Here is a 14863-nt window from a genome sequence, read left to right on the forward strand (position 1 = left end):
TGCCTATGTAAACAGCTCAGTTCCCTGCTGGCTGGGAAGGCAGCAACATAGCCTGGCTGTGAGGCTCCATAACCTCCTGGAGGGCAGGGAGGGGCTGTAGGGGATGGTTAGGAGGCTTCTGGTCATGACCTAAAACTGCACATTGCCGGGAGTGGTTTGCCTGGTGGGGCTCTCAGTGGTGCGGGAGTCCCCAGAAAATGCCAAGCCAGTTACCACCCTGGTGAAAGACGGGTAGGGGTGCCTTAACCCTAGCCCTCTCCTTTGGGTGGGTTAGGTAACACCGGAGGTAGTTGGGGGCCAGGTATGGCTAAGGCCACCCGACGCCCCTTGCGGGGGGAGAGAGACCCCGAGGAGGGAGAGTGGGTGCCAGGCACGGCTGTGGCCACCTGAGTCCTGTGTGGGCTGCAAGACCCTGAGAGACCCCGAGGAGGGAGAGTGGGGGCCAGGTACGGCTGAGGCCACCTGAGCCCACCAGGGAGCAAAGCCCCATGGCCCCGAGTGAAGGGGGCGGTATGGATCTCCAAGTGAAGGGGGCAGAAATGAGGACCCTAGGGAGGGGGCAGAGCCCTGAGTGGAGGGAGTGGTGTGGGGCCCCGAATGAAGGGGATAAGAATGCCTTGGTGAGGGGTGGCCCCAGAAATTGGCGGAGATGAAGAGCCCCAGTGGGGGGGAAGGAAAACCAAAGGGCTGAGAGCCCAGTGTATTTATATGTATAGAATTCCCCCCGGAAGGGGCCAGAGCAAGCTCAGACCCGGTCAGGTAATTGGCTGGCCACTACCCAGGTGAGGATTGCGGGAGAGGTCCAAAAGACGGTACGTCTGCCACCCAAGCTACAAACTAGGTAAAGGCCATGGCCTAAGGGGCCTACTCCAAGAGGGAGCAAGGCAGTATAAGTTGTTGACACAAGAAAGAGACCCTGTCAGAGAGGGTAGAGTGTGTGAGGCCCTAGTGAGAGGAGGGTGGTATGAACGCGTGTGTGTCTGAGGCCAGACAACGAGGCCTAACCTTGTTCTGGCTATAGGCCAGGAGCATATTGTCATCTGGAGGCCATCTGCAAGGCACGGGCTGCGGTGTAAGGGAGGTACGGAGCCACAGATAGCGCCCCCTGGCATCGGGGCATAAAACGGGCAGCCTCCTAACTTAATTAACAACTATTAATTAATTAAGAATGTGACAGGGAGTGACGTCAGGGTCGCCGTGCTCTACCCTGCTGCTTCCTTTACCGTGCCAAGTTGTCTTCTTGCACCCTCCGATTCTCGCCCGCCACGTCTTGGATGTTATGAATTTTTATAGGGAAGCTACCTCCAGTCCTCTTGGTCACGGTCCTCCTGTCTATGGTTGTCCCATGCGCCCAAGCCTTAAGGGCTGTGCGTGGCTCCTACCACCCCAATACCACGCCCCAAGCCTCGCAGATGTAAAAGAGACGTTGTTCTGTCCCTCCCTCTCTCTTCGCACCCTTTTTAGCGCTCGGGCTCTCCACAGCCCCGTCTCTTGGTCTCTTTCTCTCTTTCTCTCGCTCTCTCTCTCTCCCGGGCCCTCTCCGTACGCCGCCCCCTCCCCCGGGCCCTCTCCGTACGCCGCCCCCCTCTCCCGGGCCCTCTCCGTATGCCGCCCCCTCTCACAGGGCTCGTCTCTGGAGCTGGGGTCTGTACACCCCGAACTTTGTGCCCTCGCTGGGGCTGGGGGGCTCCCTCTACTGTGGGTCCCCTCTTAGGCGTCCTCCATCCCCTTGTAGCCTCACCCAAACCACCGGTGTAAACAAACAAAGCCTACACAAGCCCCTAGGCCATAACTGAACTTAATGCCACCCGGCTGTAATTACATTACTAAAACGTCCCAGAGCTGCCCTCCTTAACCCTGCTTTGAGCAGTACCTACAGTTCTCACATCCTTGCTCAGGGAGCATTTTCTGGCTTGGCTGCTGGTAGGGAACCGCCTCTGGCCTCCTGCCTGTGCTTTATATACAAGGGCCAGGCCCTGCCCCTTCGTTCAGCTGGCTAGGCAGGTGTAAGCCATTAGCTCCCTTTGGTTGCCTTGGCAACCGGCACCTGAAGAGTCTTCCTGGCTCTCTCAGTAGCAGGCACCTTAGTGTCCTGCTACAAAGAACAAGGCATGGTAGGAAAGTCAGGTGGGTGGCGTGCCCAATGGCAAGTGGGGAATCTAGCACTGTGGCTAGGCGGGGAGCCCCACTTTGCCATACCCCCATTTTCCTGGGATCCATCAAGCTTTTTTCATTTCCTTTACTCCATTCTGTGTTTAGTCAAAGCTTATCATGCTGCTTCCATGCTACATGCAGATCAAACCAAGCAGAGAACCCTCTCGTGTTATTCCAGTAAATTTACCTTGCCTAGGTTAAAATAACGAGTTTGGTTGTAATTTTTTTTGCCATATTATATTTCTTGAATTTTTAGCTATGGAGCTTCTTTTCTCTTAGACTGAGAAACTGTTGAGAAGTAGATTGCTAGAAATGACTTGTATATGATTATTAATCTCTACAGATAAATCACTCCCCCTGCCTCCCCTTGTTCTGTGTAGAATTGAGGGTCTGCCATCTTAGTATGTTTTGTACTCTGTCAATGTGAGTATATTTTGACCAAAAGAAGAACAAGTCAGCTTGGAGTACAAAGGGGAGTTTTTACTACAGGCTTCACCATAAGAAAGTTTGAACACTTGGCCATGTTGTAACTGTAACTATGGGCTTAGGTAAAGTGGTTATTTTATTTTATTTTAGTTGTTTACTGAGAGGTCAGTTACACAAGGATGTTGTCCCTTGTTCACTGTCCTACTGACTTTTCATGAAAGATTTTTTTAATCATTCATTTCTTGTTTTTATTTATCCTACCTTTAGGAGAGAGATGCAATGATGACACCTATGCCATTTGCCAGGCCACAGGATTTAGGCCCATCTATTGCTATTGTAACTAAAGTAAACCAGATCCAAGATCATCTGCTGAAGAAGCATGATATTGAGCTGTATATGCATCTGAACAGGCTAGAAATTGCTCCACAGATTTACGGACTGTAAGTGTTTACAAGGCCTTGTTTACTTTAATTGCTTGCAATTTGTTTTCTTTAAATTGGGAACTATTTGCCTTACTCATTTTAAAACATTAAGGGTGTCAGGAATAAAGAAATGTAGGTAAGGAAAAATTGCCCCCTATGCTTGTGTGTATGCATATTCTGTTAACAGTATTTCATATATGAAACTGCTGTCCTATACTCCTGGAAGTGATCACCTCAGTGTGGTAAGAGGATCTAAAATACTCAAAGAGCTATACAGGAAGACTTATATAATGCATTGATTCAGAATCATGCCTTCAACATATCTACTATATATTTTCCTTGATGAATAAGAAGTAGCAGCAAAAATAAATAGGAACTATTAGCTTTCAGTGTTTTTTTCTTCTGTCACTCGCTCCTTTCAGAGTACTATATCTACTTGTATACTACATGCACCCCCAAAATGAGCTCTTCAAAATTAGTATAGTATATCTTGAGTAGAGAACTTGATCTTTCTTTTCTGGAATAGAGACAGGGTAAAATAGGGCAAGCAGACACTGTGACTCATGGCTCCCAAGATGGCTGCCACTTCTCCCTGGGGTCTCAAACAGCAGAAGTGGAATCTAATGTTAACCCTCTCGCAGCCACTGGTCAGGTAGTGCTTTTGTCTGTATACACATAGTCAAATGATGTGGGAGAATTCCTCTGGGTTTGTCTTCCTGGTAGAAAAACTAGCCAGAGACTCCTGAACAGACATTTGGATGCTGAGCCCCTGAAGAGCAGATAGCTCATGGTGCTGATGATGCACAGCTGGGGACTTGTGTGCATACATCTCAGCATGTTATGCAGGTTTCCTCAGCCCGGCTGGAAGCAGATGGCGGCCTTGCATAGAGCAACCCTGATTGGCTGGCTCAGACTGCTCAAGTTAGCCTGCTGTAACCCAATGTAGGGATTGTAAAAAGGGAATGTTTTTGCTCCCTCCTACTCTAGAGCAGTAGAATCCAGCCTGAGCAACTCTGTCTCCCTGGAGGGGGAACAAAGGAGCCTGGAATGCTGGAGGGCTATACTGCAGCTTCTCTCAAAATTGTTAAGACATTTCCTCCCACAGAAGAAACTCTCCTGGGAACAATTTATCCTTGGCTGTTCCTGGATTATTTTCCTACTAGAACAGCTCTTTTTGCTATGTGAGAAAAATCTACTAATACTGCTACTACTTTTCTAACATAAGATATATTTCTATCTTAGCAAAGTGTTTAACTCTCATAATTTTGCAAAGTTGATTTAACCCTCATCTGTTCTCATGAAACCGTAACTCTTGTTGTTCTCATGGGGTAACTTGTTACCCCACCCGTGAACAAAATGGAACCATCGACAACAGTATAAATGTACCAAAAACTATTTATTAAACCTACAAATTGTTTGAAAGAGTATTTATGATGATTTGAACCCAAAATATTATTTAACTAGAGCTATGAACAAAATTTAAACTTCTTTTAGTTTCAAAATGTGAATGAACAATTTGCTAAGTCTGAAATTCACACTGTTTTCAAACTAATAGTTACTTCCAAAAACATTTCCTAACTGTTTTAACTAAATATTGCATTCTTCACAAAGCAGCAGTGATGTACTGTGGTGCATCACAAGCAAATCGCTTACAATCTTCACATGGTTTCCAGGTTTTGCAATCTTCTGTCCTTGGACCAAAAGCACAACATCCACTCATGCTTGCAGAAGGTTCTACTGGGGTGCGTTGTGGCAATTTGTAATTTAAGGCAGTCATACCAGACTTGACAGACTTAGACAGATTACGTGTATCCATCATTCTTCATTTTATTTGTCTATCTGTCAACTGTTCTCCAAGCTCCTGCAAAAAAAAGCGCTGTCTTCATGCCTCATACAGGGGCGGCACCACCATCCTGCTGCGGGTGGTACGTGCGGGCACTTTGTACAATGGGGCCATGAGCCACCTGAACCCTGGCCGCTCAACAAAGAAGGGGGTGGTGCCTGCAGAGATGCGTGAGTCCTCATGCATTTTGCTCCCTTGCCCCAGCTGGTTTTGCCTTGACAGTGCAGGAAGGTAGCTTATGTGGGATCATCTGCCAGCTCAAAATGATCCCAAACCACACTACCCCCTCACTTCTGGGATGCAGGTGCATGTGCGAATGCTGCCTTTTCCCCCTCTTCAGCAGGCATTGGCACAGCAACAGGAGGAGCGGACTCAGCTGAGCCACTTGCCTCCACAACTTCTACCTCAACCTCCTCTGAAGTGCCTTCTGGAGAAGGAGACCTGGCTCTAGGGGAAACTTGAGGGGTGTGGAGCACAAACTCAGATGATTCCCTCTCCTTCCCCAGAATTTCCCTTGCTATGGCACTCAGATCCAGATCCAGCTCTTCCTTTGGCAGTGGAAGGCTCAGGCTGGAAATTGAAATTGGGGTATAGGAAACTGTATTGCTGGTGCTGCTTGTTGTTGTCATGATGGTGGTGCTCGGGGTTGTTGTTATTATGGCAGGTGTTATTAGAGGGGATGCAGACACTGCTCCCATCTGCTTGGTGCCACTAGCAGCAGAAGAGGAATACCTGCTAGTTGTTGGAAAGAGGCTGCGTTTAAGTTTGGGGGAAGGAGAGGGGGAACTTGGAGCTCCCCCTCTTCCACCCCGTCCAGAAGTGACCACCTGCCTTTCCAGCACGCTTCATGTTTGGTGTGCTGGAAAATCTGTGCATGTTTCTGTAACGTAATGCATGTATTTATGTAATATATAAATATATGTTCTGTAATCTAAGTTGTGGCTTTCCTGCACAGTCAATGCACTATCAGGGAAAACACAGATTTCTTTTATGTGGAGAAAGAAAGAAAGAATTACAGAGAATAACAAAAACAGAAAGAGGATTTTGGGGGAGGAATACATTGAAAGGAATGGATTAGGAAAGGGTATTAGGCTATTTCAGAAAGGATTGGATCCCACTTGCTAGGAACAGACTAGCAAGTAGTAAGTGAGAGCCTTCCTGATGCTGCTGGAGGACACAGCTCAGAAAGCTGACAAAGGCACAGCTGACAAAGCTTATTTCAAACAAAGCTTTTATGCTCCTTCTCTGTCCCTCCCCCAGAGCATGGTCTTCTTGCTCTGAACAATCTCCCCTGTCTGGAACAAAGTCAGCATCCTCTCTGCCTTGGGTTAAGATTTCATCAGTGGATGTGTTGCTGTCATCCCCGGTTACCTGTGCAAGACAGGCTTCAGCACTGAATATTCACTGTCTTCTCATCCTGGACTTCAGACAAAAAAGAAAAAAATGGTTACGGCTGAATGCGTATAAATAACAATCAAAGACCAGCCTGTCCACCTATGTTATCACAGAACCAATTCTGCCCTGCCCTATGGCAGTGCAGGTAGCACCCTCTTCTCCTTGGCACAGAAGCCGGAGACCAGGATCCACCCATTGCAGGCAAGCCAAATGTGGGTGGATGCTGTTTGGAAATCACACATGCAGGGGCTTATTGAGAGCAGGTAAAAGAGGTATGGGGGGTGTCAGGCCCCTACCGTTGAAGGAGGCTCCATAGTGTATGCTGTATTGCGGTATTATGTTGTATTTCTTCTCTGCTGTCCTTTTGCTCCTTGTCCTCACTTCCAACAAAGGCAGGGCAAACTATCTTGTATGTTATAAAAGGAGCAGGTGAGGTGGAGTTTTGCCATGAGAAAAGAGATCAGAGGTGGATTTGGGTGTGACAAAGGGTTTTGAGGGGATTTTGTGGTGAAGGGCAGGATGTTTTGATGACCTTGCAGCCTGCAAACAAAGTGGCTAGCAAAAGGGATTACCACATCATCTGCAAAAGCAGAGTTGAGGATGGCTATCCATTAGTTACCATGGATACCTGAAGTGGACATGAATGATTTGTAAATGAATGCTGACCTTTCAGATGCATCCATCCAAAGTGGCCATTTATACAGAAATTGATTGTGGTAACAAGTTACCCCAATGTGTTAACATAGGCATGGAGTAAGTTGTTACCCCATATGGAAAAAACACATTCATGCCTGGGGTAACATGTTACCCTGGGCAGTTTTTCATCCACAGAGAGCAAACCATTCATGCAAGCTGGCTGTTCTTTGGTGATATTGTGCACTGTGGTGCCAGTGACAATGTCCTAAAAAGAAAAAAATTTAGAATTAATTAATTTCAAGATGCTGCACAAAATATGTATCTGGGGTAGGAAGTTGCTCCATGGGGAACGTATGAAGGTTAAACTGGGTGTGATACCGTCATGTTAATTGAAAGCTAGTTGGATAGCCTAAAAGTTGAGGAAAAGTAAACTATGCATTACTGAATGTGGAGACGAGGCAAATTTATCTAATTTTGGGTACTGTGTACATATTAGATAACATTTATTTAATATTTTTACTAGCGATATGTGGTTAAGAGGCAAACAGCACCTTAGTGTTACTTTGAAATGCATTAAATCAAAAAATGGTACAAAACCCCCCAGAAAAAATAATTCTTCTGTACTTTGAGAATTGAGAAATGTGAATAGAAAAGACGAGAAGCAACTTGGAAAGATGCATAGTGATACGTTGAGACAAAAATAATCCCTTGCACAAATACTTGCTGGGAAGGCAGAACCCAGCTCGGTAAGACTGAAGACTAATCATGGCAGGGGGAAATCAATTTGAGTCTGCAAAGTGATATGGGGACAGCAGCACCAGAAACTACATTCCTCTTCTATGTATAGAATGGAGAAGGAAGAAATTACAAAAGAAAATTTAAGGCTGCTATCAAGGGAAATGTTCTTACAGAGAGCTAATAGGCTGTAAAAATAAATAAATAAATAAATAGATCAATAGCACCAATAGAAGCCCCATTGGTTGGGGTGTTTCTTAGCTAAACTTGTCAAAGCTGTAAGTAATGCACTGTGGAGAAGAAGCCTGCATTAGCAAATAGACAAAATTGCCTACTAACTCATTTCCATCTCTAATTTCTGATTTAATGTGAAGTACAGGAAAAAAGCAAAGAAAAAGAATGTGAGCATATTGTAATTATTCTTGCCTCTAGTGCCATCAGACACTTTTCTGAATAATGATTTCCAGTTGTGAACAAGCTGACTGTCTCAAATACCAAACCTTTTGTTATGGTTAATATTTCTTGAACTAAAAACAGACATTTCTAATTATTTTGATTATTGTTAGTAATTATATTACATTTCCCAATGTAATAAGGTAACTACTTTAAGAGCTCATGGGAGCGCTTTGAAATGTGTGGCAAAAATGTTGGCTTACTATAAATAATTTTTTACTGTTATTCATATCACTGAAACCGTACAAGCTTCTTAACAATAGGGATGTCATACAAAGAAGTTCTTGATATAAGAGGAGTTGGGATAAATACCTAGATGAAAAGTTTATAAAAGTAGTAGATAGCAACTAGATTGATTTGATGCATTCCTTCAGAAATTTAACTTGTCCATGATTTTTCCTTTTAGCAGCAAAGTTTATGAGAAGTAGTTCTGTTTCATTCAACCTTTTTCATATTTGATTTCAACATTTACTCTTCAGGAATAGTCTTTCTTATATTGTGCTTATTGGAATATATGATGGCCTGGATTATAAGACTACCCCCCCCCCCCCCCCAATAATTACATTCTATATAAGGAAAATTTATAAATTGGATTAATTTTCCAGGTATAAAATCTAATTATTGGAGATTTGTCTTGAATTTGTCCCCCTCCCACTGCTACAGCAAGGAAAATAAAATTGAGGGATCAGGTAACCCCTTTGCTCTCTTCCCCGCTCTGCAACTTCTTTCCCCTGTAGCCCCTCCCCCTTCCTTACTATCAAACCCTGCTCCTCCCTAAGCACATGGAAGTGAGGAGCAAATTTGAAAAAACAATTTGAAATAAACATAGCTGTATTCATTTGCATATCATACCCATAAATTTTGTTCCTCCAGAATTGATGCATTTTACGTTTTTGAAACTGTTGCAAGTTTTAGCACAGGTATTCCCTAAACACATTTTTAAGTGGCACTTTGGCACCTACTTACATATAATACAAACTATGCATGATATTAGTTCAAAGCCAAAAGTCTCATGATTTACTATATAGCTTATTGGGTCATTAGTATTTCGAACCATCCACAGCCCAGCACTGCTTAGTATGTGTGCATATTCCAGATCCCTCCACAAAGAGTCCACATGCTAATTAGCACCCCCCTCTCTTGGCTAAAACTGTCATGAGTTCTGGGATCCTCCAATGATTTTTTCCAGATGAGGCACAGGGCAACATGGTCCAGCTTCACAGATGGCATGTAGGGCCACACTAATTGTATGCGACAGGCTGAGAGAAGGGGAGACAGAGGAATTCTGAGTGAACTTTTTGGGGTACCATTTGGTGATGTTTGAGAGACATTTAAGGCTGGTAAAGAAATGGGAATCATTGGAAATGAGAAAGAAAGGTGCAGCTCAGTGGTAGGGATGAATTTTCTAAATGTATTCAATATCATGGCTCACAATGACTTAAAAAAGAGTTGTTGCTGAAGAGGACTTCACTCAATGGGCAGTACCATATAGCTTATTCAGATTGGTTGCACTAATCAATCCTTGTTGTAGGTTTCCATCAGCATGTATGCCCAATATGAGCCATGTACTTTGTAGTCATGTTCAATGTTGGCTGCATTTAATCAGCTTCATAGTTGGTTTCCATTACTGAGCACATGCTGCTTTTAGAAGCAGTTCAAAGATATCAGTATATTTAATGGGATTTTCTTGTATGCAAATATAAGATATGAGACTTTTTGCCCCTGTGCTGATGCGGGGGGGGGACACTGCATCTTGTATTTGAGTAAATACATTATTTGTAACGTTGGGAAAATGTACTCTGATCTGTCAAGTTCTCTACTCGGTATTTATGTATGTATGATTTAATACTATGTGTAAAGCTCCTTGTTTGTATGGCGTTATCATTTCCTTGCTTACAGGGACACTAGCAATTGCAGGATTTGTGATAAATTTACAATATTCTGATTATTCGCATGCATCCTCTGAATGTCTTTTTAGATGTTACTTCTTCAGTGATTGCTTTGATCTAGGCCATAGTTTCTCAACCTGTGGTATGCGTACCCCTGAGGGTATGCGAGACACAGGCAGGGGGTACTTGGGTACCCCAACACTCTCTCATCCTCTTTTCCTCTCTCTCTCACCCCTTCCTCCTCTCAAAACTATGGCAAAAAATTTGATACGCCAGACATTGCATGGTGCTTTAAATTCCCCAGTAATAATTTGGCAAATAATTCAGCCCTCCTATCTTTGGCCAACATCACCTCTAGCCCAGGTACATACTTGAGTTGTGCACCCCTAGTGTAAAAGGCGGCAACCCTACCCACACCAGATCAGACATCTGTCATATCACAGTCTTATATACACAGCCCTTCTTCCAACACACGGCACACATTAGCTTGCAAATATAAAATCCCCTGGAAAATTGAGTGTTGGGGTACTTATTAAAATTTTCAGAAGTTAGGTGTACTTGCTACTTAAAAGGTTGAGAAACACTGATCTAGGCAGAAATCTGAGATTTCAAAGTAACTTAATTCATGCCAGGATAGCTGGTGGAAGGAATGAGTGTCCAGGAAAATTGGCCCTGTGTAATAACTTGTGTGGGTTTTTTTTGCATGTCACATACATGTCGCAGGAGTAAAAATGGTTTAAGGAAAGGTTTGTTTGTGCACTTAGTACGTTCATGTTTTCTTTCAAGGATTAGAGGCAAGAGTGAATGAAGGGAATTAGGAGTCACTTCTACAATTTAGTACATCTTTCCTTTAAAATAGTGACATGCTTTTCTGTTGTATTAAATATTCAGAGAATCTAGCTGGCAGAAAAAGGGTCAAATATTGATTGGCAATCGTGTTTGATCTGAGGAATGTGTGTTAAATTTTCCCACGTGCTACAGTGTGTTAAACACAATGCACTGTAGTAATAACCTTTTTCTCTCTTTTTAATTAAATCCTCTGTAAACATTGTTCTTTTCAGTTGTACTCTTTTGTGGTGGACTGCACATCAGGGAGTATTACTAAGAAAAAAAACTATTAATAATAAAAATGCTCTCTTGTCCACCATTAATTTTAGAACTTGTGATAAAATCTTCAGCCAGGAGACTGAAACTCTTTATCCACCACATAAGTAGCAGCAGAGAACAAAATCTAGATTACCTTGCTACTGCACCTCATAGATTACCAGAAAGGGAACACCACTTATTGTGGTAAGTGGTGGTAAAGCAGTCTGTTTTCTGTGTTAATGTTCATTCAGTCCTTTTCCTCTCAAATGCCCCAAAAGGGTATCATGTATGGAATGTTTAATGTGGACATGTGTCCATTCAAAAATGGAATAAAACCATTTATCTGTTAAATTTATGGTAGGCCACTGCACATTCAGATAATTTTTCACCCAGTATCAACGCAGGCTAGATTAGAACTAGCAATGTAAAGGTGAAAGGTGATATATCATTAATTTCCCAGTTTTCTACCTTATTCCTAGAATCCTAAAATATGCTTAGGATATTTAGTGTTCATGGAGGCTCTATGAATTACACATACAATACAAAACTGCCCCAGTTGTGTCTCATTTTACAGTTATATTTGGAAAATAAAATGTACAAAACAAATTTTGAAAATAAAATTGAATTGATTACATTGACAATTCAATGACATACATTCAGACAATAAACTTCACCTAAATAAAAAAAAAAGTTAAATCTGAATAAAACGATTAGATACTTTAAGAGGTTGACAGATTGAATATTCAGTTTAATTGTAAAATTAGATGGGTTAATGATGATTAATGTCCTAGATTAAGTGGTATTTAAATGTTAATTTCTCTGACCCTTACAGCTAATTCGTGTTAAAATGCAAAATAATTATTACAGAATCATTCTTCTGCTTTTACTGTAGTCATTGTTTGCAGTGCCAGCTTAAAGCTCAGCAGTTGTCCTCAAGTGAAAAAGGACAAGTTTTTAAGAGACATTTTATATATATGTGTGTGTATTTTTAGGGCACCTTCCTCCATTCGCAGTATTTAGTAATAGAAGATTTTTAAAAATATTTCAATTAAAAGAAAAATCAGTTGAATGAGCCTACCTAATACTTTGGTAACTGGTGTATTTTATGTATTGAGGATTTTGAAGTGGCATATTATATTACTGCATTGAAAAAACTCAAGGAACAATAACTGCAGCCAGATGATGAATAAATATATGATATGGCTATATAAAAATATCATACACACAAACACACGTGCATAGCATAAGTCTAAAAAGCTTAATTGAAGAAAAAAAATGGAAACTCTGGGCTTGATTGCAAGCTTCTGTAACATATCATTGACGACAGATTTCGCTTAACAAGCGTGATACTGGTACATGCTTTTTGTAATAAATACCAAGTGAATATAAAGCATATGTTGAGTTGAACATTCATGACAATTTAGCCTAAGCATAGAGGAGGACATCTTAAAAGCAGGATGCATCAATGACTTTGCCCCTGTACTTTCACTTCATGCAGGTTGACCAGGTAGCTTATTGTGAGGTTCAAATTCAAGCACTTCAGAGCAATACTAGACTTGTACTTCAGTGTGAAACCTATTGTACATGATATACAGAGATATTTTTGAGGGGGAGTATGTACAGCTGAGTGTACAGGTTAAGTCTGACTTGTTAACCAGTCTCAAGCACAGATCAGTAACTAGCATGAGAGAGGCTGTGTTACAGGAAAGTCAACAGCAGCTGTGCAGCTCCACTACTATTATTATTAGTTGCTTTGCTATGAGCAGTGCTGTAGGGCATCCACCTGTCTCTCTCTTTTTCCCATGCCACTGCAATAAAAAGCCAATATTCTTTTCCCTAACTCTCTTGCTCTCTGAAGGGAAAAATAAAGTTAAAGGTTTCACAAATATGGGAAAGGAAAATGTGGATCATTTACTGTACACAGGAAAAAAAATAACAGCATGCAGTATTTGAGGGGACAATGATCACATCAGGAAATAACTTTTATGGTGTCTTGAAAAATTAACCACAAGCACAGGACATCTTTAAAAACTTTGTAGATAAGCCATGGTTCCTCAGCTAATCTAGGCATGTCATACTTACCCCCAAAAAAGGAAGAGAAATAATAGAAGGCACAGTCCAAACCAATTACAATTATTCTATAGTTTTAATCCAGTATCATCAATTAACTGGATAGCAGTTACAATAAAAAACAAAGTTGAGCTATTATATACCTAGTAGAGGAGTCACCTAAATCTGTCCATTGGTATCGAAACAAAAGAACATTTCAGAATCAAGCAATGGCAGTAGTCCTTAAAAATAAAAAAAAGAAATTAAAAAAATTTGTCCAGCAAGGGGAAATATCTTTTCTAAATATGTAGGACCAAATTCAGCCCTGGGCTAACTAAGTGGAGCTCTTGCTGACCTCCAGGAATTAGCCATCCTATACTACTTTTTTCCCCCCTCTCTTTGACCTGAGCAGAGCATTATATATTAAAACAGACCTTTTGGAAAGCTATCTAAATGCCTACTCTGTCCTAATTGTTGGTCAAATTGTTTACACCAAAGATACCCACAGAACTTTGTAGGAAAGTTGATAATCCACAGTTGGGCTGCTTGCAGACGTGGCGGGGGGGAGAACAGGTAATGCTTTACTTTACTTTAAACTCTGCGCACTCCCAGGCCAAGTTAAGCACATGCCGAGAAGAGGCACCGTATTAGTTGCACATGGCTTTTCCAACACCAGTAGAGATTGGGTACCTTAGTGGGACAGTTTTGGCCCTTTTATCTAGTAGCTGATTGAATTAGCTTTAGATAAAAGCACCAAAAAACCCTGCTGAAGTACCTGATCTATATAGAAACTGAAGACCTGGATCAACATAACGTGCTGCTGCTTCCAGTAAAGCACGGGTGGGGGATTGTTGGTTTGTTTATTTGCACTCCCCCCCACCCCCTGTCTGTGAGTGCTGTCAGTCCCACAAACTAAAACAGGCACATTTAGTCTACCTAGGATGTAACATTGGTTTGGCTGAACTGGTTCAGATACTTGTAGAGTTTCTGTCAGCCATCTCTTGTATAGAGAACCATTTGTTTAAGTAAGCTGAAATTCCTGAGATAAGATGAAGTTGAAGAGAAGTGCATTAGAAGGTGTTTTAACAAGCTGCATTTTATTTTAAGGCAAGAAGGGCCTTCTTCCTAGTTCTTTTCTGTAGTTGAAATAGCAGCTGTTGTTCTATAATATCTGTTTTGGTTTCTGCAAAATCAGTCTATTAACCCATTTTCTCTTTTATTTTATTTTCCCCACCTCCACAGATTGTATGCATTTAGATTTAAGATATAGATATGCATACAATGTAAGAAGCTCATATTATAAACAGAATGAAAGACTGGTTGAGTCAAAAGTGTTCATCTGAGTTTCATTCTCTTGCCACATAATTATGTGCTGAGATGATAATGAGTAATACTGGGTGGCTATGAGGATGGAATGCAGATTTGTCATTATGTTGTTCCTTGATGCAGGTGATGTGCTTCTCATCTGAAGTACAGGGAATGATCTATAACTGGGGAAGAATCATAGCAAGAAATTCTCCATTTTGACTTTTGTCACAATGTTTTAAAAAAATCACTTGGCTATGTTAAATGTAACTGAGTTTTGGAAGCTAGTAGAATTAAGGTGGGCAAATAACTTTTAATACAAGGGCTTGTAAAATTAATTTACTAGGAAAATGTGTGTTAAAAATAATGAAAGGCTGCTTTTAATTTCACTTTTATATAATGCATAGGTTTAAATTAGCCAATATGCATGTAGTCTGAACAATAAAGGAAGAGACTTTGATACAGCAGCA

At 41.8% G+C, this 14863-nt stretch overlaps 1 protein-coding gene across 7 annotated transcripts in view; it reads left to right on the forward strand.

Moving 5' to 3' along the window:
* Positions 1-14863, forward strand: part of TBC1D5 (TBC1 domain family member 5) — a 519218-nt gene that overhangs the window by 337300 nt on the left and 167055 nt on the right. For all 7 annotated transcript variants that reach the window (XM_014517945.2, XM_014517952.2, XM_025198935.1 and 4 more), the window contains one exon: positions 2848-3020. In XM_014517945.2, coding sequence (XP_014373431.1) covers positions 2848-3020 — 173 coding nt within the window. The remainder of the gene's footprint in view (positions 1-2847; positions 3021-14863) is intronic.

The sequence above is a fragment of the Alligator sinensis genome, unplaced genomic scaffold, assembly GCF_000455745.1.
Source record: "Alligator sinensis unplaced genomic scaffold, ASM45574v1 scaffold29_1, whole genome shotgun sequence".
Taxonomy (NCBI): domain Eukaryota; kingdom Metazoa; phylum Chordata; order Crocodylia; family Alligatoridae; genus Alligator; species Alligator sinensis.